General features: G+C 36.8%; 1 protein-coding gene across 1 annotated transcript in view; it reads left to right on the top strand.

Moving 5' to 3' along the window:
- The window catches only part of wizb (WIZ zinc finger b), a 43,524-nt gene extending 31,193 nt beyond the window's left edge, over window positions 1-12,331 (top strand). The window contains exons 15-17 of the mRNA XM_028454665.1: window positions 2,888-3,206; window positions 5,659-5,824; window positions 8,081-12,331. Coding sequence (XP_028310466.1) covers window positions 2,888-3,206; window positions 5,659-5,824; window positions 8,081-8,390 — 795 coding nt within the window. The 3' untranslated portion in view covers window positions 8,391-12,331. The remainder of the gene's footprint in view (window positions 1-2,887; window positions 3,207-5,658; window positions 5,825-8,080) is intronic.
- The last annotated feature ends 8,809 nt before the right edge of the window (window positions 12,332-21,140 follow it).

Below are 21,140 nucleotides of genomic sequence, written 5' to 3' on the forward strand. Positions count from 1 at the left end.
TTTCTAAAATATAAAAAGGTCTCCTCCATATCTTTCAAAACTTTTTTTTTTTACTGTGCAGCAGCTGTTTCATATTTCTTCCAAACTCTGTCTTATGAGCTATTTTAAGACTTTCTTTCTTCTTTTAGCTGTCCAATATTCTTGAGTGCATCTGCTGTTCTTCTTGTTTTCCTCCCAAAATGTACAAACGAGAACCAAATAATCTATTAATGCGCATTTGTTTTGCAGATGTCTAACAGTAAAGATGAGAACTACAGTCAATGAAACAAAAAACTTCTCCACCCCATATTCCTTCCAGGCGCTGCTAATGTTGACGTCGTCTCTCCAGGTCAAATTAATCTTTGCGTTCCACAGTGACCAGTCCCATAGGTTAGCTTAGCACGTAATGGCGCTGGCAGAGCAGCATCAAAGGGTAAATGGCTAAGGCTATTTAATCAAATAGTTTAACCCTTCATATTGTCTTTTAGGGTTGTTGGAAAAATGAAGAAAAATGCTCATATTGACCAATAATGTATCGGCTGTATAATATTGTGAAACTTGCTCAAAACTCTTTTTAATTATGGCCTATTTCTGCCAAAATAACTGTCTTTAATCAGATCATTTATGAGATATTGCATAATGCTGCAAATTCAAACACAATTTATTCAAAAATCGAAGCCTTTTTTCATATGATTTCAGCAGTAGTAATCACAGAAATAGGTTGCAATTTCAAGTAAGACGGATTTGGTCTCGTCAGGTGTGAGAAAAAGAAAACACAGCAGAAAAATGACACGATCTTACACAGCACTGCAGCTCATCTTGTTTCCATGAAGCAGGTTCAGCTGAACGATGCAGAACAGGACATTTGTTCAAGAAGTAACTGTGTTACAGTGAGATTTAAGGAGTGTTTTGCCTTTTCTGTTGTTTCCTGAATGGATCAGTAGTAGACGGTAATAAAGGATAGTTTGGTCTGTATTGGCTTTTGTTAAAACTCCTAAACCAAATGATGCAGTGAAGCAATCAGTGACGAAATGCTGCATTAGCACATGTTTTTCAAACGCCCACACTCGAACTTCTGCTTTGATATCTCCATCACTTTCTCTCTCTCACACACACACACACACATACACACATCAGCAGCAGCTCTTTTTGTGACAGTCACCATGGCGGTTGCAACCTGTATGAGGAAATTAGCCAGAGCTTGCGTGTGTGTGTGAACTGTCAGATTGAGTTTACACATTTAGAAAGAAGTCTGAATCATTGGCTGCTTTCACAGGTTACACTTCTCTCAGTTTGGTTTTTAAGCTCAGACACTGAGTCTGGCTCCTTTCACAGCGATCTGTAACTTCTTGTTGCCGGTGAAATTCCTCCTCCTCCTCCTCCTCCTCCTCCTCCTCCTTCATCGTCCAGTTAGGAATTTTCATCCCCTCTTCCCTCAGAGGTATTCTGAGGTCATGTTGCACACAAAGCACATGGCTGAGGGCCTCACAGTCTCTCCTAAAGGATCATAGTGGATTATAAGGTCTGCTTTCTGTGTCTGGAGGGGCTTTTCAACCTTAAAAGGATGTTTTTTTGGGGTTTTTTTGTAAAGTGCAGCACTTGCTTTTCCTTTCAGTTCAGTTAGACTTTATTTATAAAGTGCCAAATACACCCAAATCACATCATGGCACTTAAGTTATCACATAGTAAATAATAAAGTTATATTTTAATGATGATGAAGAGGATATATATATATATATATATATATATATATATATATATATATTATAGCTTATTTTGTTTTAAAATGCTTGTTTTGGGAGTTGCTGCTTTTGCTACTTCTCTGAAAAACATGAAAAGCTCAGTTAGATGGATTGCTGAGTGCGTTTTAACCCAGACCTTCCCCTAAACATCCACACTAAATAACTCACTCACACGTACTGTCCCTTATAGGAGAAAAAGTGGCACATTTTTGTTCAACTTAATAAATGTGTCTGTGGGGCATTAATGTAATAATGTTTGAAATCAACTCTACGCCTCTCGTCACCTCAAACTCCCGCAGAATGGCCTCAGAATCAATAGGAATATCATGATGAATGTTCATCAGGGCGAGTCCACTTAGTCTCTTGTCTGTCATGGTGTTCCAGAGGTACAGTGGGGCAAAAAAGTATTTAGTCAGCCACCAATTGTGCGAGTACTCCCACTTAAAAAGATGAGAGAGACCTGTAATTTTCATCATAGTTATACCTCAACTATGAGAGACAAAATGAGAAAAAAAAATACAGAAAATCACATTGTAGGATTTTTAATGAATTAATTGATAAATCCCTCAGTAAAATAACTATTTGGTCACCTACAAACAAGCAAGATTTCTGGCTCTCACAGACCTGTAACTTCTTCTTTAAGAGGCTCCTCTGTCTTCCACTTGTTACCTGTATTAATGGCACCTGTTTGAGCTCATTATCAGTATAAAAGACACCTGTCCACAACCTCAAACAGTCACACTCCAAACTCCACTATGGCCAAGACCAAAGAGCTGTCAAAGGACACCAGAAACTAAATTGTAGACCTGCACTGGACTGGGAAGACTGAATCTGCAATAGGTAAACAGCTTGGTGTGAAGAAATCAACTGTGGGAGCAATTATTAGAAAATGGAAGACATACAAGACCACTGATAATCTCCCTCGATCTGGGGCTCCATGCAAGATCTCACCCCGTGGGGTCAAAATGATCACAAGAAGGGAAAGTTGCAAGTGTGGTTTTCTGGCCAGAGACAGCAGGGGGAGATGAAAGACCCCCCCCCCAATCACCATAAACACATGTATTACCCTCACAGGGACTACGAAAAGGATTTATTAAGGTGAAAAAGTTACTTAGTTCTGCTTTAATTGTGCGTGTCGTCTTTTCCTTTCTGTGTTCCACCTGCAGAAGAGCAGCTCACCTCTCACTGCGTCGGCCGAACCTGATCATTGCCTTTCTGTCTCGGCGCAGAAGGCTCCTTCCTCTTCTTCTTCGTCCTCCTCCTCTCATTGGTCCTCTTCCCTGACTCCAAGCCTGGGGCGACCGCAGAGTGGCGAGGTCAAGCCGGGCTCTTCTAAAAACGCAGACGGTGACACCGGCAGCTCCTCACAGGCTTCCTCAGGCAAGGCGGGGCGTAGCAGCCCCGGGTTCACGTGGCTCGGCGGTGGAGGATTCCCGCTTCAGGCTCAGGTGGCACGAAGTGAGCTGAACGTGCGTCTGCCCAGAGGTAGGAGGTGATGCAGCAGGTCCATGTGATCGCGTCCTGTTTACAGCTTGTTTTTAATGATTTCCTTTTCATAATCTTTTTAAGATTTCGTGCAAAAATGACTCGAAAAAGAAATTCATTCTTAAATCCTTAACTTGGACAATTTGAGAGAAAACGTATTCTCTGAATTTTTGTATTTCTTTGTTCTTTTTTGTTTTTTGATCTGATAAGAGAAAACCCACATTTTTTTTTTTTTTGTTAATTTAAAAATATTTTGAGGTATAACACCAGTATAAATTGAAGTCATTATCAGATTATTATTATCAGATATAAAATGAACAAGATTGAAGTTATTTTTTGCTGTTTGTGTTTTTTTTAAAGATAATAGTTTGATTATGAATGAGAAAAACTATTATTTACATACAATAACATGCACAAATGTAAATTATACATTTAAAATAATATACAATTATATGCTATAAAATAGAAGCCCATGAAGAGTAGGTCTGAGTCAGCTTTTGGAGCTTTTTTCAATGTGTAAATGTTAAGTAAACTTGTATTATACTTGTGTTTGCATTTTACTGTTTTTAAGGTCTTGTTTCTGTAAAAGCTACCATACCACCATACTTGCAAACTTCTTCCTGAAAAAGAAAGAGTGCGTTTTTTCATTTATTTACATTGGCAGAAGCTACTGTGCGTTTTAATCGATCAAAATATCCAAGCTTTTTTTTTTATCATGGCCCCCAATCATCTAAAAAATGCCCCCATTTTTTACACTACGGAGCCAGAATTGCCCCTATAATATTATCTGAATTCTATACTGTGCTGATAGTGGTAGTCAAAACATGGCAGAGACCTTGGTGTGTGCTATCAGTGTGCAATGGTATCTGGTATTTTGTTACTTTAAAGACATTTTCAGGTATAAATATAAGTCATTATAATTATATACCGGTGAGAAGTCTCGTCTGGTTCAGGTTTACTTGCAGAAAAAAGTAAAAAAAAAAAAAAAACAGCAAAATGCTGTTGCATCCTCATTCAAAATGAAAATAATTTCCTGTTGGACCAGCAGCACCTTCCCTCCGAGGCGGGAGAACACCATCCTTCCATCAATCTATACGAGCTGCGCTCACTCAGATAAGATGAGGTCATACTTTTATCTTTCAAAGGAGTTTCAGACACTGCTTAACACTGTACGTGCAACGGTGTCACGTTTAAAGTGCGTTTTCAATGTGTGCAGAAACAGCTGTAAATTATTCACTCTGCTCACACGTTTTTCACTGAATCACTCAGACGGTTAATTTAGCACAAAGTGATGCTGCAGCTATTTTTAGTTTTGAAGACGTGAGCCTCTGATGATCTGATGAAGTTATTCTGGACTTTTAATACCACAAATACATGTACCATGTTTACAGCTGGCAAAAGAAGAATTGAATATGTCACTATTTTTCCTCAGGAAATATATTTGGAATTATATGGGCTGTTGCCAACATCCTGTGTAAATGTCATGTGAATAGCACCTTTAGAAATATCATTACTGAGAAAAATGGCAACTTGTTCAATACTTATTTTACCCGCTGCAACAGAAAATGTACAAAATTACACAAATTATTTTTTTAAAAATGACTCAAAACAGACTAATATTTACACACACTTAAAAACACACAAAACAAAAACAAAAATAGCAGACAAACACACAAGGTGACAATGAAAATGCACAAAATGACAAAAAAACAAGACTCCATGAACACAAAGTTACTCAAAACATACAAAACGGACACATATTCACACAGACTCCAATAACACAAAAATAACAGAAAAACACACAGAATGACTCCAAAAATACATAACAAAAATAGAATGTGAATAGCATCTTAAGAAATATATTAACTGAGAAAAATGGTGACGTGTTAAATACCTTTTCAACCCGGTGTCACGGTCTGAGTTTACCTCATACTGAGATCGATTATGAGCATGTACGCTACCTGAAAAATAAGTTTTCGCTAGTTCTGCTGTGAGTTTTGCTACTTCCGCCATGCTGAGATTGAAAATTCAATTTCAAAGCTAATGTTAATTGACGAGTGCTGAATGGCTCCTTTTCATGAGTGCTCAATATACGAGGCAGGAGAGGTTCCACACAGAAAGGATGGACAGGTTCATCTTCTTCATGGTGAAGGGTCATTTATTTTCCAAAAAAACATGATTATAATGTATATTGCAATAAATAACTTCAAAACTACTGAAAATACACAAAATAACAAATGTATTTACACTGAGCAACAACAAAAATGCATAAAATAACAAAAATGACTCCAAAAACACATGAAAAGAAATTGGTCAATAGCACCTTTAGAAATATAATTAATGTTCAATGCTTATTTTTCCCGCTGTATCTCCTAATGCTTATGTATTCCAGGTGCTTTTGGATGAACAGCTTTTCTTCTTCTTTGACCAAACTTCTTCTTCTGCTTCCCAGGCTTTGAGCGTCGGCCTGTGAAGCATCCATCCTGCTCCGATGGCTCAGAGAGGGACAGCGGACCTCCAAAGGCACCTCGCACCGGCACCGTTCCCGCCCTCGTGCCCAAACCACCTTCGTACCCACTGGTCAAACTGGTGGGGAAGTTCTACACCCTGAAGTGCCGGTGGGTTGAAAACCACATCCCATAATGCAGTGCAGGGACAATAAATAATATTACCTTAGAGAAAATACTTCCTGGAAACGTAACATTTAAATTGAGTGCAACTGTAGCCTGTAGATAAAATAATCCAAATGCATTTCTTTCAGGTAAAAGGGTTTATATGCATATAAAGATAACAGAGATGTAGTATCTTGGTGTACATTTAAATATTTATGCACTCACTTTGAATTTCCAATTGCTGTTTCGAAAAACATATTTAAAATGACTTTAAATCTATTCCAATTTATTTTTAAGTATTTTTTTTTTTTTTGTATTAAAATTTCAAAGAATGTCTCATTTTATTTTCCATCATAATATTCATGCAGACTTGATCCAATGATCCTTATTTTGTAAAAAACCATGGATGAAAATCCTTAAACATCATTGACCCATAGACTTAATTTTCCTTAATAACTAAATGAAAAACATTCTGGAATCATTATGTAGGTGATAGTCCATAACACTATGAACTAAATATCTATTATTAATGCATCAGACTTGAAAATAACCTTGAACTTTAACAGTTAAAATACTCAATGTGTCTCACCACACATTATTTAACTATTAACAGGGTCCCCACAGTCATGACATTCCTGGAAAAGTTATGGAATTTGAAAAAAACTATTTTCCAGTCTTGAAAAGTCATGGATTAATTTAACTGTTTTGGAAATAGTCTATTTTATTTTAACGTTTAAAATCCAACCTTCGCTAATACTATGGGACGTTAAGCAAGTCCTTTAACCCTAACACCTTGTGTTGTTCTTCACTTTGAATAAAAGTGTCTGCAAATTGAAATTGTTATCTTATAATTAAGCATCAAACTGAGTTAGTAGTTGTTTAATGTTACATTTAATAGCTGATGCATCGTGTTTTAAAAAATATTGCTAAATGTGTGTCAAAGGCATTGCTTTGTAGGATGCTCTGATAGATCAGTGATGGACACAACTTGATACTAACTGTGGTACACTGGCGTGCTCATTATTGCTCTCTAATGGTCCCGAATAGATCTTAGTGGTTCAGAACTAAGTCATGGAAATTTGGTAAAATATTTTTGGAAAAGTTTTGAAACATTGTTGTGAAAAAAGTGTGGGAACCCTGTATTAAAAAGTGTTCACTTGTGTTTACAAGGGGATTTTGCGTTGTTAAAACTTTGGCAGTAGCTATTTGTACGGTTGCCGTATCAATATACCGACATTCTATCCGTAAGCAGCGCCCTTATTAGGCCAGTTTAGGTCACGTGACTAAGACTAAACCTTACACTAAACCTAACACTAAAAATTGTTGCGATATTGGGTTATAACCTAACCCTAACCCTAAGACGATACGTACTTGTACTTCCGTAACCGTACCAATAGCACTGGGTGTTGTCTGTACGGTAACCATACAAATAGACACTTTCTGAAACTTCATATAAAGCATAACAAAACACCTTTGAACTAGTGAAGCCAGAATAGAGATAATTTCAAACTGATCCAATACTTTTAACCTTTCTGGCTATAAACCAATTAAAAAAAGATCATTTTAATCCAAAATATATTTGGCCTTTTAAACAAATCAAAGAGACGTTAAGTATCGGGACGCGTAATAATCGTGCACCAGGGTTAGGGTCAATTTTATTTTTCAGTTACAAATTACTTTTTCAATTATCCATGTTCCATTAAAATTGATTTTCAATTACAGTGACCAGATTTTTTATTTTTTTTCCAAATTACAATTAAATTACATATATTTTTCATCCTCAGAAAGTCAATTACAATTCTGTTCTCAATAACTGCAATTAATCACAATTAGTGAGCAGAAATAAATAACCTAATAAAAGTTAATCTTCCTCTTGCATGTCTTGTAAAAACACTAAAAACAAATATCTATCATCTAATTTCCTTCCTATCTATTGATTACCTTGTTCGGCTTCCTAATCTATGAATATATAGGTTTTAATATTATTGGTGTGGGCAAATTGTTCACTACATGCGTAGAAGTGTAACATGGTTCCCCAGTTTTGCATTAAATAATAATTGACAAGTTTTATAGAATTTTCATAGCAATTACAATACATAGTCAATTATCTCAACTAAATTACAATTACGACAGCAACAGATTATTACAATTGTAATTATTGTTATAATTATCTATCAATTATGCGATTACAAAATTCATTGACCCCAACCCTGTCGTGCATCCCTAATCAAAGGTGTGTTTGTGAACGTTGCCTCTGTCCAGGTTCTGTGAGGTGGAGTTTCACGGGCCTCTGTCGGTGCAGGAGGACTGGATCAGACACCTCCAGCAGCACATCCTCCAGATCAACTACGACAAGCCCGACGCTCCCAAAGCGGGCAACGCCCACCAATGCACAGTCCAGGGCTCCGCCTCTACCTCCACGCCCACCCTGGCCTCCAGCCCCAGCAGGCGCTCCCTCACTCCTCTGAGCGAGCGCGGCGTCTCCATCACTGCCAGGGAGTTAGTCCTGGCCCCGGAGAGTAAACGCACCCTCACCCCGGCTCCGATCCCTCTCCCCGCTCCGACGGCGTGAGCTCCAGCTCTTCTCCTGCAGCCGCCCTCGCCCTCTTGTTTCTTCTTCTTTGTCCTTTCTTGAGCCTTCATGAGGCTTAGTTGGGTCTGTTTTTTCCTCCAAAGAGCCCTCAGAACACCAAGCACCTTCTGAAGCAGCTTTTTTAGACTGTTACTGGTTCCCATCGCGCTTCGAGCTCGTCCGTGCTCGAGGAGAACGCGGTAGCTGTCCAAGGTTACGAAGATAGACGGACTGATGTTTTTGCATTTGCCTTTGCCTCCGTTGAGTGTCCAGGTTCTCCTCTGGACCGCGTTCGTACCTGCGTCATTCACTGAGTGATTGAGGCTGTTACAGTAGCTCTTATTTCTGAGACTGAGCTTCTGCTCGTGTACATGTACCGTATTTCATTACTATAGTTTATATATACTCAACTTAGCAAGCTAAGCTAGTAAAACTTAGCTTTAGTGAATCAGATTTAGCATAGCCAGCCATGTTACTACCAGTTCTGACCACAAGGTGGTGCCATAACTCGCTCTAGTATTAAAAGACAAAACAGAAAGCAACAGATTCTGCTTCGAGTCGCTCGCGTTTAAAGATGACATGTTAGCGTTAAAAGTCTGTCCTCGGTCCAACAAACGTCCCCTAAACAACAAACTACAACTCTTTATTCTTCTTCTTCTTCTTTTTGAAAGTAATTACCTCAGAGTGCAGACTAACTTTAACGCTTTTTGGACTGAGGACAGACTCGTCTCCATCACATCCTTTAAAAAGAACTCCTGCCTGAGATTATTCTCACTTTGCTCATGTCCACTCTCGGTTTGAGACTTTAAATATTAAAAGGCACTTTCCACGTTGACTGAATGAAACGCCCCCTTTAAGGGAATTAATAATTCCGATTGGTTAAGGGAGCAAAACAGAAAGCACATCTGAAAAAAGGGAAATAATCCAGCTGTTATTATCCTTTAAGGTGTACTTTTGTCTCCACGAGTACATTTCTATTGAATGTAGCTTAAAGCACCTATTGATAGCTTATATGCACATATTTCTGTACAATCAGTGTTGCTGCTCCACAGCCGCTGGTCCCGTTGGCCGTTTGGCTCCTTTCGAAATTAACAAAGGCCACACATTTAAGTTTTATAAACACTTGTAGCCCAAGTAAATATTATTTATTGTTTTGCCTCTGAATGTGTTGTTAGGCTGCGCCAACTTTTAGGAGTGTGTGTGTGGACATAGCGTGTGCTTTTACACAACACGTGTGTGTGTGTTTTTTTTTTCCATGTTGAAGAGAGACAAGTCAATGAGAAAGTGAACAAACAGTCTGTTCTGCGGAGGTTCAATGAGGATTTTCTTACATCCTTCTCTGTTAGGATGTGCCAAAGAGTGTTTACTTCTCGTCTATGTCGTCATATTTGTGCCACAATTTCTGCGCATCGTTCAGATTTTTTCTCAAACTCAACACTTGAGTTCTCAAACCGTCCACATCGTTACAAGCAGTATGTGCCATAATTAAAAAAACAAAAAAAATGTTTAAAATAGTTTAATATTTTCAGAGAAAAGAATCCACAGATAAGTCGCTCCAGGCTATACGTTGCGTTGCATGCGAGGCTGCTTTGTATTGGCTCAGTACGACGGCACCTTTTTTTTTAAGATGGCGTGCTTCATTTGTTACATTGGCTGAAGAAGGTGCCAATCATCAATAGACTCAGCCAATCAGAGCATAACTCGGGGCACTTTTCTTGTTTTGGACACTGAAAAACGCAGTTTTTATTGTGATTTTTGTACTGTAATCTGACTGTTGCTAATCTGTTACGCTAGTTCTACTTTACCGAGTAAAAGCCAGATTCCACTTTTTTTCTTTCTCCCTAAAGTTTGAACAGACGTGGACAAACTTATTATGGTAGTTTATGCTTGTTACCGCATTATTTACAGAAGTTTTATGTAAACATTGGGTTTCTAGCCCAATGAGAAGTTGAAATTCAGTTATTTGCATTTTACAAAGATTCGCAAGTCACACTTTTTTTCTCACATGATGTTGAGGTCGAATAGCTGAAAATTCCACAAAATAGGTCCTGCTGCTGTATAAGTTGCTTCCATAATGTTGCTAACCTGCTACGCTAACTTTACGGCAGCTCTACTGGGTTTTTTTGTTCATCCCAGGAGTGCGAACATACATGGACAAATTTAATGTCGATAGTTAATGCTTGTTAGCGCATTATTTATAGAAATCTCATGTAAACATTGGGTTTCCAGCTCAATAAGAAGTCCAAATGCTTTCACGCAAAATAATTCATTTTTTTCCCCACTAGATGTTGCTGCCAAATAGCTGAAAATTCTGCAAAATGGATGGCGCTGCTGTATAAGTCTCTTTCGCAATTGTTGCTAACCTGTTACGCTAACTTTACAGCAGTTCTACTTTACTGAGTAAAAGCCAGATTCCACTTGTTTTGTTCTTCCCCCAGGGTGTGAACAGATGTAGACAAGCATAATATGGTAGTTTAGATCGTAAATGCTTGTTACTGCATTATTTATAGACATTTTATGTAACATTAAGTACAATAGGAAGTCATAATTGTTTCACACAAAGTAATTCACATTTTAGAACTATTTGCACGTCACATTTTTCCTACTAGATGCACACTTAAAAATCTACAAAAGTAAAAGTCGCTTTTGTAATTGTTGCGAACCTGTTACGCTAACTTTACAGCAGTTCTACTTTACTGAGTAAAAGCCAGATTCCACTTTTTTTGTTCCACCCCAGAGTGTGAACAGACATGGACAAACATCTTTTTCCCACCAGATGAGACACTTAAGACTCCACAATTAGGTCGCTGTGCTGTATAAGTCACTTCTGTAATTTTCAGCAATAAAAGTAGCGAACTGTAACCTGGACAATATCACAAACTGCGTTCAACGTCTGCTGCTCTGTTAAACCTATAAATAACAGTTTTTACTATTCTACAGTCACTGGCTTTATTTATATAGACATTAACATTTAATACAGGGGCATCTTATTACTGCGTCTGATTGGAGGGCAAGCAGATTTGCTTCCTAACATCTGATTGGTTAAGAAGAGTTGTGGCACATTTGTAACAGTGTGTAGTATTTAACTCGAGCTTCCGACTGCAGAAGTTGTGGCACAAATATAACTCCATACCCGTCCTGCCTCTGAACCTGTTTACATCTGCTGGGGGAGAGAAACCCCTCACGTTCTCACCTCCTGAACCACGGACTGATGGTTGTAAAGCTTCACAGGATGGAACTGAAGAGGAACAAAATGCCAAACCTAATTCGTGACGTGATCTCAGCTCTGAAACGCACGTTCGCTCTTGTGTTTTTTTTTTTAAAAACCGTGTTTGTTAAACCAAGAACTAAAGCCTTCCAGTTTGTTCAAGTGTTTTAAACTCAATGTTCAGAGCCAAACCACACCCTGATTATAGATACATACTATATAACTACATGTACTTAAGCTACTGGTGCTAGTAGAGCCATCAGCAGTTCTATTATCAACGTAGTTAAAAGAATAAGTGATCTTAATTCCACTATCGTGAGTTGATTTCATCATTTGATGCTCTGTATTTTCTATCGCTCTGCGTTTTCTGTATCTGCGGTCCTGCAAAAGGGGAACCTTAGAGAATTTTTTATTTTCTGATTGAGCTTAAGGAAACAAAAACGATGAACACAAACGTGATTGTCACGTCCTTGGAATAAAGGACTCTAAATAAGCAGGCCTTAAAGGGGACCACTGAGCGAGCTGAGACGTGATCTTCCCTCGGATTGATGCCGTTGCCTCTCGCAGGTTTTTGTCTGCGTTGCTGTGTGAGATGTGCTTTTTTTTTTTTTTTTTTTTTCTTCTCAGATCGGTGCTTTTAGAGTTTCCCATCAGGTTTGCCTGATGCACAGCCTGTGTTACTGGCTGTAACGTGTGTGTGTGTGTGTGTGTGTGTGTGTGTGTGTGTGTGTGTGTGTGTGTGTGTGTGTGTGTGTGTGTGTGTGTGTGTGTGTGTGTGTGTGTGTGTGTGTGTGTGTGTGTGTGTGTGTGTGTGTGTGTGTGTGTGTGTGTGTGTGTGTGTGTGTGTCAGATGATTGTGGGATGACAACTCATTAAAAAAAACAACAAAAAAGACAACAATGCAGTTGAGTAAAAACCTGTACTGTACACAAAGGGTTAAGTTTTAATCAGAACAAACAATAAATGTGATTTCAGACATGAAGTCGTCTTGTTTATGCACACACAACATAGAAAAATCCAGTGTTGAATAAGGAAAGTCTGAATTACCGGTGGTTTATTGTGAGAATTGAGCTAAGGAAGTGCTCATGGCCTTTATTTATAACTTATTTATAACTTTTCTGAGGAAAAGCTGTAATGTACAAGGAGTTAGGGTTACCTACAAACATTTATTTGACCATTTTAACATAAAGCCACATTAAATTTGCTCTACAAGTGCAATATGGATATGAATCAGTACATGGAGTTTTCAATCCTAGTCCGTGATCCAAAAAAAAAAGATTTGTACTTTTAATTTGAAGGGGATTTTCCTTTCTTATTTTCATCTCTTGACCCTTATTGTTATTGACACTAACAATCAGTGTAAGTAAATTATATCGTACATATTTTTTTTCAAAGCAGAAATTATCTTTATTGCTCACAAAAAAACAGTAATTAGTTTAAATTGTCAGCAATTTAAAAAAAAAATCTAAAAGTTACAATATCAGGATCAAATGCCATCATGTAGTAAATAAATGAATTAGTTTTCTAGATGTCCAGCAGAGGGAGCTAAAACACAAACACCATGGGCTTATCTGCATACAACAAAATCCACTTTTAGCAAAAAAAAAAAAAATGCAGCAATGAACAAATATAAAAAATCAAATAAACAGAAAGTACATAGAAAAAGTTAGCTTGTGTAATTTTAAATGATGAATAAAAGGAAAAGCTTTGCTGTTTTCCATCAGGTTCAACGAGATCAGTCTGTGAATAAAAGAAGAAACTTGCATTTTTAAATGGAATATTTTCCACCCATGAAATCATTAGCTTTGTTTTGTGTAGAAAAATTTAACAGTTAATCACTTGTTTTACACCTTTTCAGTCATTTAAAATCCTCCACCTTTGTCGTACAAAACACAATTGTTGATTTCAAAGTTACATTTAAAAGACAAATGTCATTTATTTATTTTTTCTTACCCAGTTTGAATTCAAAATCCTAAAATCTATTGTTTCTTTCATCGTCCATTCAAAGGAATGTTACTAATTTTATTGCTAATTGTTTTGGTTTTTTATGCAGAAAAGGCTCAGACTCATTTATATAGTTATTAAGCACATGAAGTTTGGTCCAAAATAACTAAGCATACTGTAACAGGTGAATCCTGAGCAACAAAGTAAAAATATATTCAATCTAATTCTGATTTTCTGCCTCATTTATATTCCAGCAATAGTCTGAAAAAAAAAATACGATGTTGCATTTAAATGAAACTTTGATATAAACGAGACTGACTATGTAATAAATGCGTTTCATTAGTAAATTAGCCCTCAGATGTAGATTTTATGGGTAGAATGTGTAATATTAATATGTAAACAACAAGCTAACCCAGTTAACCCTAACAAAGTGTTAGCTGTACTCTGACTCCAGTTTTTAATAGCTGACTTAATAGAAGATTACAATATGTTTAAAAAAAAAAAAAAAATTAAATTTGAAGGTTATGTTTGACGTCCTATATATGCAAGATGTGTCTTGGTGCGATTCCTAAGCCATTAAAGTGTAAGTACTCTAAAACCACTTTTTTCTGTTGTGTACATATATGATTAGATATAAAGTAATGCAGTTTATTGATCCTAGTGACAAGTCCCATGTTTATTTTTCTTTTTGAAAAGTATTTTTTTAAGGAAGTCCTCTTTTTTGTATTTGGACCATATTATGGGTGGTATACATTTGTGTCTTTATTATTCTAAAATTAATATTTTTAATCAAAGACAAAATTCTTCAAATGCAAATAATTTGGGTCTCAAATATTTGTTTGCATTTCAACACTTTTTTTTTTCTTTGATTGAAAATATTTATTTTTGATTGAAGTGTTTTTTTTTCTCTTTTGAATAAAATATTATTCTTTTGAATAACTAGTGCAGTGCCCATTTATATTTAGCACTGTAATATAGGCTAGCATACATCTGCAGCTTGCTGAGAGAGAGAGGTGTGTGTGTGTGCGTGTGCGTGTGCATGCGCGTGCGTGTGCGTGTGTGTGTGTAGCTAGTCGACTAAATGAACTATGTAGGGCATAATATATGCTACAATTGAAAGTCTATTTTTATTATTATTATTTATTATTATTATTATTATTATTATTACTCACCTTAGTTACAAACGTTGCTCACTGAGGACACCTGCTGGTCAATATTTACGGGGTGTTTTTTTTTTTTTAGGATATTAGACCCACTTTAGTAGTTTTAAAAAGCCCTTTGTGTAGTCACTCCTGTAGATTCTATGCAGCTTTCTTATCCTGAGTTACCTATGACTACCTGTCAACATTGAGCTGTTCTGCAAAGCTGCATTTAAGACAATTTTATGAAATAATTCATTAACGTTTTCATTGTAGTCCAAACAAATCCGACGTTGCACACCCTTGAACCAAGCAGCAGCCATGTTGAAAGTCTCAGGTCAATCCGAGCCTGATTCACAGAAATATTTGATAAATAAATACACAAATCTACCTCCATATTTGTTCAGAATCACTGTCACTTCTCCCTGAGTGTTCCATGCTGCTCTGTGATTGGCTGAGGCCTCACATATAGCTATTTGATCAAGTTGAGCTCTGGCTTTGATGTTTTCCTTATCCAGATAAGTGAGATCAGGGGTATGTTTATCCAGCTTTGAGGATATTAAATGAAATGTAGTCCAACAGAGTGAGGAAACCAGTAAGGCTGTATTTATAGAGCAAAGCCTTTCCTGCTCTGAGAGCCAATATTGATCTGTTTGGATGTTCAGAAGAGACAAAAAAAGTCATTACAGGAGGATGGTACCTAACCACAAAGAGACATAAAGACGAGCCACGTGGTTTCTAATGATTCAAGAAACAATCTCTGATTACGCTTCCACCTCATCTCGGATACTTTTTTATTTTAATGTTGTACACAGCACATTCATGTTTCTCAGACACAGTACAAAAATAAGTGCAATTAACATGACATCATGAACAACAGCAATATGAAAGTAACATATAAAAATAAAGAGGCATTGTATCAGGTCTTGTCAGTCAAGGTGAAAGTTACAAACCATTTTTTCATGAGAGAACATGTGCATTCATGTTGGATGACTCGGCGTTGGCGGTGTCCCAATACGTCTGCTGGAATACATATCTGTAAATCAGTTCATCTCATATATCATGTTCTCTGACCTTTCCTTTGTATTTCCTCTTACAGAAGTAGTTGAGTCATTATGTCGGTAACACAACAGTGCGTTACTGTTACTGCCAAAGTAAAAAAATAAAATGTATTTATTATTTTTTATCAGTGGATGACATGAAGACTTTATGATGAAGCATGTGCACAAGAGCCAGAAGTGAGCTGTACTGTATATCTCTGCAGTTCTGTGCAAAGGATGAAACGTGTTCTGGTCGTTACATCTGCCTCCAAGAAACTCTTTATAATCAGTACGTTTAAAGGGACACTATTATAAAAATAATCACTTTATAATGGTTTTGCTACAGTGGTAAACATCCCTTTAGCCCCATTCAGAGGGCCAAAGTTTAAAAAAAGTTATGTTTCTTCCCTCCCTTTTTTTTCCTAAATTTTGTATAAATTCAGCTCAAAACGGGCGAGTTAGATTTTTGCCTCCTTATGACTCATAAGGGAGGAAATAGAATTTCCAAAAGTACTTGGATCGGGTCGAACGAGGTATCAACGGAAAGGTCTGGTCCCCCCGAGTCAGAATATGTGCATCATTCCAGGGTAGAAGTCTGGTGTCGTGTACTGAGTTCACATTGTACTGAGATTGAATAGGCGCATATATGCGCATGAGCGCACATGCGCACTACCGGAAAATTAATTTGTGCTAAAAAAAAAAAATAATAATAATAATAATAATTTTTGTTTATTTTTGTTTTCAAAGGGAACGAACACATGTTTTATTTGTATATTGGATTATGTTAGGGTTAGGTTTAGTGTTAGGGTTATAATCTCAGTACGGAGGTAAACTCAGTACGTGACACCGGGAACGATTGCGCCTGCTGGTGGCTCTAAAAAGTCGCTGTTTTTTCAGGGGTAACCTCAGTTGGAGTCGGCGTTTACAGACACGCCTACTCATGCATACGTAAAATGTATCCACCGTAATGTTCCTGGTCTTCTTTGAAATAACGTGATAACGTCCAAGGAACTGATAATACGTAACTAAGCACTGATATTTCACCATAGACTCTATGGGAGAGGAAATACAAAGAGTCAGCAACATGATATGATATGTGAACGCTGATTGGCTGAAATTTCCAAAATGGCGACGCCCACATACAGTATGAAGGGATATTATGTATGTTTGAGGATAAAAGTTGATATAAAATTAATCCAAAGACATTTCTGACACAAACTAAGAAAAAAGTTTTAGTTTTTTGCAGAAACCTAAATCTGTAAAGTGACAATTATTTCTGTTTCTGTATAGCATTAAACACACGTATTGTGCAGCGTTTTTATAGACCAGGCGTGACAAACTCATTTTAGTTCAGGCCGTTTGATCTCAAGTGGGCCACAGAGTTTTTGCGCGGGAACATTAGTAATTTCAACATTATTGTGCCCAAGTTTGCACTTCTACGTATACATAAAATACAAAATATGTAAGAAACTGACAATATCCAAGACATAAGTGACAGATAGCAGTTCCATCAGGATCTTCACTTTAAATGTCCTTTGTGACCAATTTCTATTTAACTAAGGGAATTATTATGTCATAATTTAAGGAAAATTAAAGAATTTTGTAAGGATTATTAGTTTTTTTTTTTTCAATAGTTTAGCACTAAATATGACTTCAATCATGCAATTTAAGCACCAGGAGAGCTGACTTTCATTTACACAGTGATTCATGTTTTTACGGGCCGAAATGGGATGCTCCAAAGGGCCGGATTTGGCCCTTGGGCTCAGTGTGTTGTTTGTTTATGCAGTTTTAATGTGACATCAGACTGTAAACATAAGCTGAACAAGGGCTTCTCCTGGCTTCTGATTCTGTGTCGAGCTGCTTTTTGTCCCTTTTCTCATGACAGTTTCATGATCCCAGGCGAGCAGACGAAGGCCGTCCTCTATGAAGTCTCAAGGCTGTGCAGAACTACACCAGAGGCTTTGGTCTGGCCACCAAAAGGAAAAAAAAAAAAACATGTGCGATATGAGATATGTGAGACGGTGGGAGAGATATTATCGTGATAGGGTGACGTCATGTCTGGAAATAATTTGAGTGGCCAATATCCCATCCTCCACATTTTCCATTAAACTACGCCCTAAAGCTGGAAGAAACATTGTGTCATACATGATTTATATCATTAGATAAGCTCTGGCTCATGTGAAACATTTAGTCCGGTTTGTTTTGCTCGTGTTGCTGATTTTTCAAAGGGATCCAAGACATGAATCATGATCTACTTTATCTAAGAACATATACCATTCAGATCAGAATCAGAATCAAAATCAGCTTTATTGGCCAGGTACAGTTTAAACCATGGGTGTCAAACTCTTTTTAGTTCAGGGGCCAAATACGGAGCAGTTTGAGCTTCAGTGGGCCACAGATTTTATTCAAGAAAAAAAATAATCTCAATGTTATTGTGCCATAGTTTCCACCTCTACGTATACATGAAATACAAAATATGTAAGAAACCGACCGTATAAGTGACAGATATCAGTCCCAACAGGATCTTCACTTTAAATTTCCTAGATTTTGTGACCAATTCATATTTAATTAAGGGAAATATGTTAACTTTTCCTCTAATTATTTAAGTATTTTGTAAGAATTTTTAGTTTTTTTCAACAGTTTACCATTAAACATGGCTACAATCATGTGATATAAGCAACGGGAAAACTCTGTATTTTTGGGTTTAATTTATACAATTATTCATGTTTTCCCTGTCATTTTTACTTTCTCCTGCGGGCCGAATTGGATGCTCCAAAGGGCCGGATTTGGCCCCCTGGCCATGAGTTTGACACGTGTGGTTTAAAACAATACAAGGAATTTGACTTGGTAGTTGCAGAGAATACACATCAACACACTGGAGCAGCCAACATATTTCTTTCTTTCAAATGTGTGTCATCACTCATTTATTCCATCATTATGGTCTATAGTGGTTTTTAAATAGTCTTCTATAAGCAAAATGTTGTAGTCAGACAAAGGGGGTACTTGGATTAAGAAATAAAAAATAGGGGGTACTTGAGCCACTGGTTTAGAAGAATTCCGTCTCTATTTTAGTTTTCTTTGAAATACATTTACCAAACAAAAAAACAAGGTGTCTGCAACTTTTTCCAAGCACAACATGAAAAATCTTGAACACTGACAAATATATTCAACTAAATTCTTACAAAAATAAATCATTGTATGTATTTAATGCCATTGATAAGAAGAGAATTATTATACACATCTGAAAATCAGATGTTTCTTTGTCAGGTGAATATATAGATGAGGCCTAAAGTAAGTGTTTAGAGGGATTTCTGACTAGAAATAAGATGGACTGATGTCTGAGTTTTGCCAGTTTCAGACTGGAAAAGATTTCCGAGGAAGAATAATCAGTGATCTAACGCTTAATGTTTGAAGTCCAAGAACAACATACAGTACATTAATCAGGAAGAGTTCTAAGTGCTTCTTGTTATTATCACATTAATGACTTTGAAGAAAATCAGATCAGAGATCAGTGTTGGTCTCAAGTTTGGTCTTGATAGAAAATCCCGAGTTCAGCCAGGGTGAGAACGAGACAAGACAACACCGTCACAATGTGTTCTCGGTCTTTAGTGCTAAAACCATACACGGAGTATGAGATTCTTGCCAAAAATACATTAATTAACTACTGTATATATAGTCAAAGAAGAAGAACCAACCTAAAGTCTCAAAAGTTTGGAACCATTTCACTGAAAAACTTATACTACACACCTGAGGTAGTACTAAAATTTGTGACAAGAAACTATCATTAATACATATATTTTATGGCACTTTCAATATATTATGTACATTATATTAAGAATTGTATTTTTTGAATGATTTTGGGAAAGCTGTAATGAAAACTTTTGTGCGCCCCCCCTCCCCACAAACTCTGCGTATGGCTAAATTGGTGTATAGTTGTCCTCCTTTGTAAACCACTTCCTCATTACATGGGGTTACATCACTACATCATAAACGCTGCAAAATAGCTCAGGCTTTGCCCTATGAGTCAAAATATCTATTACCATTTTGAGAGTGAATACCGTACATTGCTTCTGTTACATTATTGGAAATTTCCAGATTTTCTGGTGCTTTTCAACCAATGGTAACAGACAGAACTGTGTTGCGTGTGACCAATGAGCATCCTTAGGAGCAGTTCTTACACAAACGAGACACTGAACAGGTCATCGCAGCATCCGTGCAAAATGTCAAAATCTAAGAGAGGCAGACGAACTGCAGGGAGGAAAACTTTCATTTTTGTTTCTTAAGGAATACAATGGAAGAAGAAAAGTAGGATTACAACATAATAATCCCTTAATTAGTGAGGGAATCAAAAGACCAGACACACCTGAGTGGAGAGAGGAGGAAGATAAATTTCATTAATTTATTGTATTTAGATTAATCTGAATTACTCACTAAATTATTCATGTCATACTTATATTTAACATATTTGTATATTATATGACTTTGCTATTACTTTTATTTATTTTAGTATTACTACTATTTATTAATTTATTTTATATTTTATATTTTATTTTATTTTTACCCCTTTAAAGCCCTGCAATAGTCCAGACCAAAGAGACCAAATCTTGCACAATTGGAACTTAATTTATTTTTCCACAAAGGCATCTGTATGAAACAAATGTTTTGCCAAAACGTACAATTATATTTTTTTAAATAAAATAACACCAATTAATTCATTTTCTAAAAAAAAATGTAAAGAAATGATCAGGCTCTAAGTATAAATACAATAATGAACTTTAAAACTGAGAAAAAAAACGACATTCAATTGGTGTTTTGTTGCGGTACATTACGTTTAATCTGATTGGTCGGCTATTTCATTTTTTGTATACAGTTTCACAATGTCCGTTGATCATTTTAAAACAAAGAAAAATGTACTTAGTAACTGCTGGATGCAGAAATGTATCTAATTACTTATTTTAAAATCTTATTATTATCTCTAATGTCAGACGAGCTCATGTGAGCCAAAAAGACTAAATCAAACATGACTAAAGCTAAAACATATCTCTGCTCATTCAAATCTGTGCTGCTGCCCCTAAAATGTCATGACGCCCATCATGTCCTACAGCTACTGACGACCTTGTCACCAGTGATGGCCTAAAAACCACCAAGTCAGCCCTCGTTCTTGTCCTCGAGGCGTCGCCTGTGGATTCTCTGAATCACGTTAAACTCTGTCCTTTTTTTTCCTATTCACACTGACATATATGGTGTACTTTCCCCTCCCGCAGTTGTAAATCCAGCTATTTATAAGAGAAGCTCTCCAAAAATATTTCCTCTCAAAGTGCTCGATAAAACACGGTGCACTGGGAAAGTAAACAGTGAAAGGAAACCGGATCAGACAATCACAATTGGAAAAAGAAAACTGCAAATCAAACAGACGTTT

Source organism: Gouania willdenowi, chromosome 8 (genome assembly GCF_900634775.1).
Source record: "Gouania willdenowi chromosome 8, fGouWil2.1, whole genome shotgun sequence".
Taxonomy (NCBI): domain Eukaryota; kingdom Metazoa; phylum Chordata; class Actinopteri; order Blenniiformes; family Gobiesocidae; genus Gouania; species Gouania willdenowi.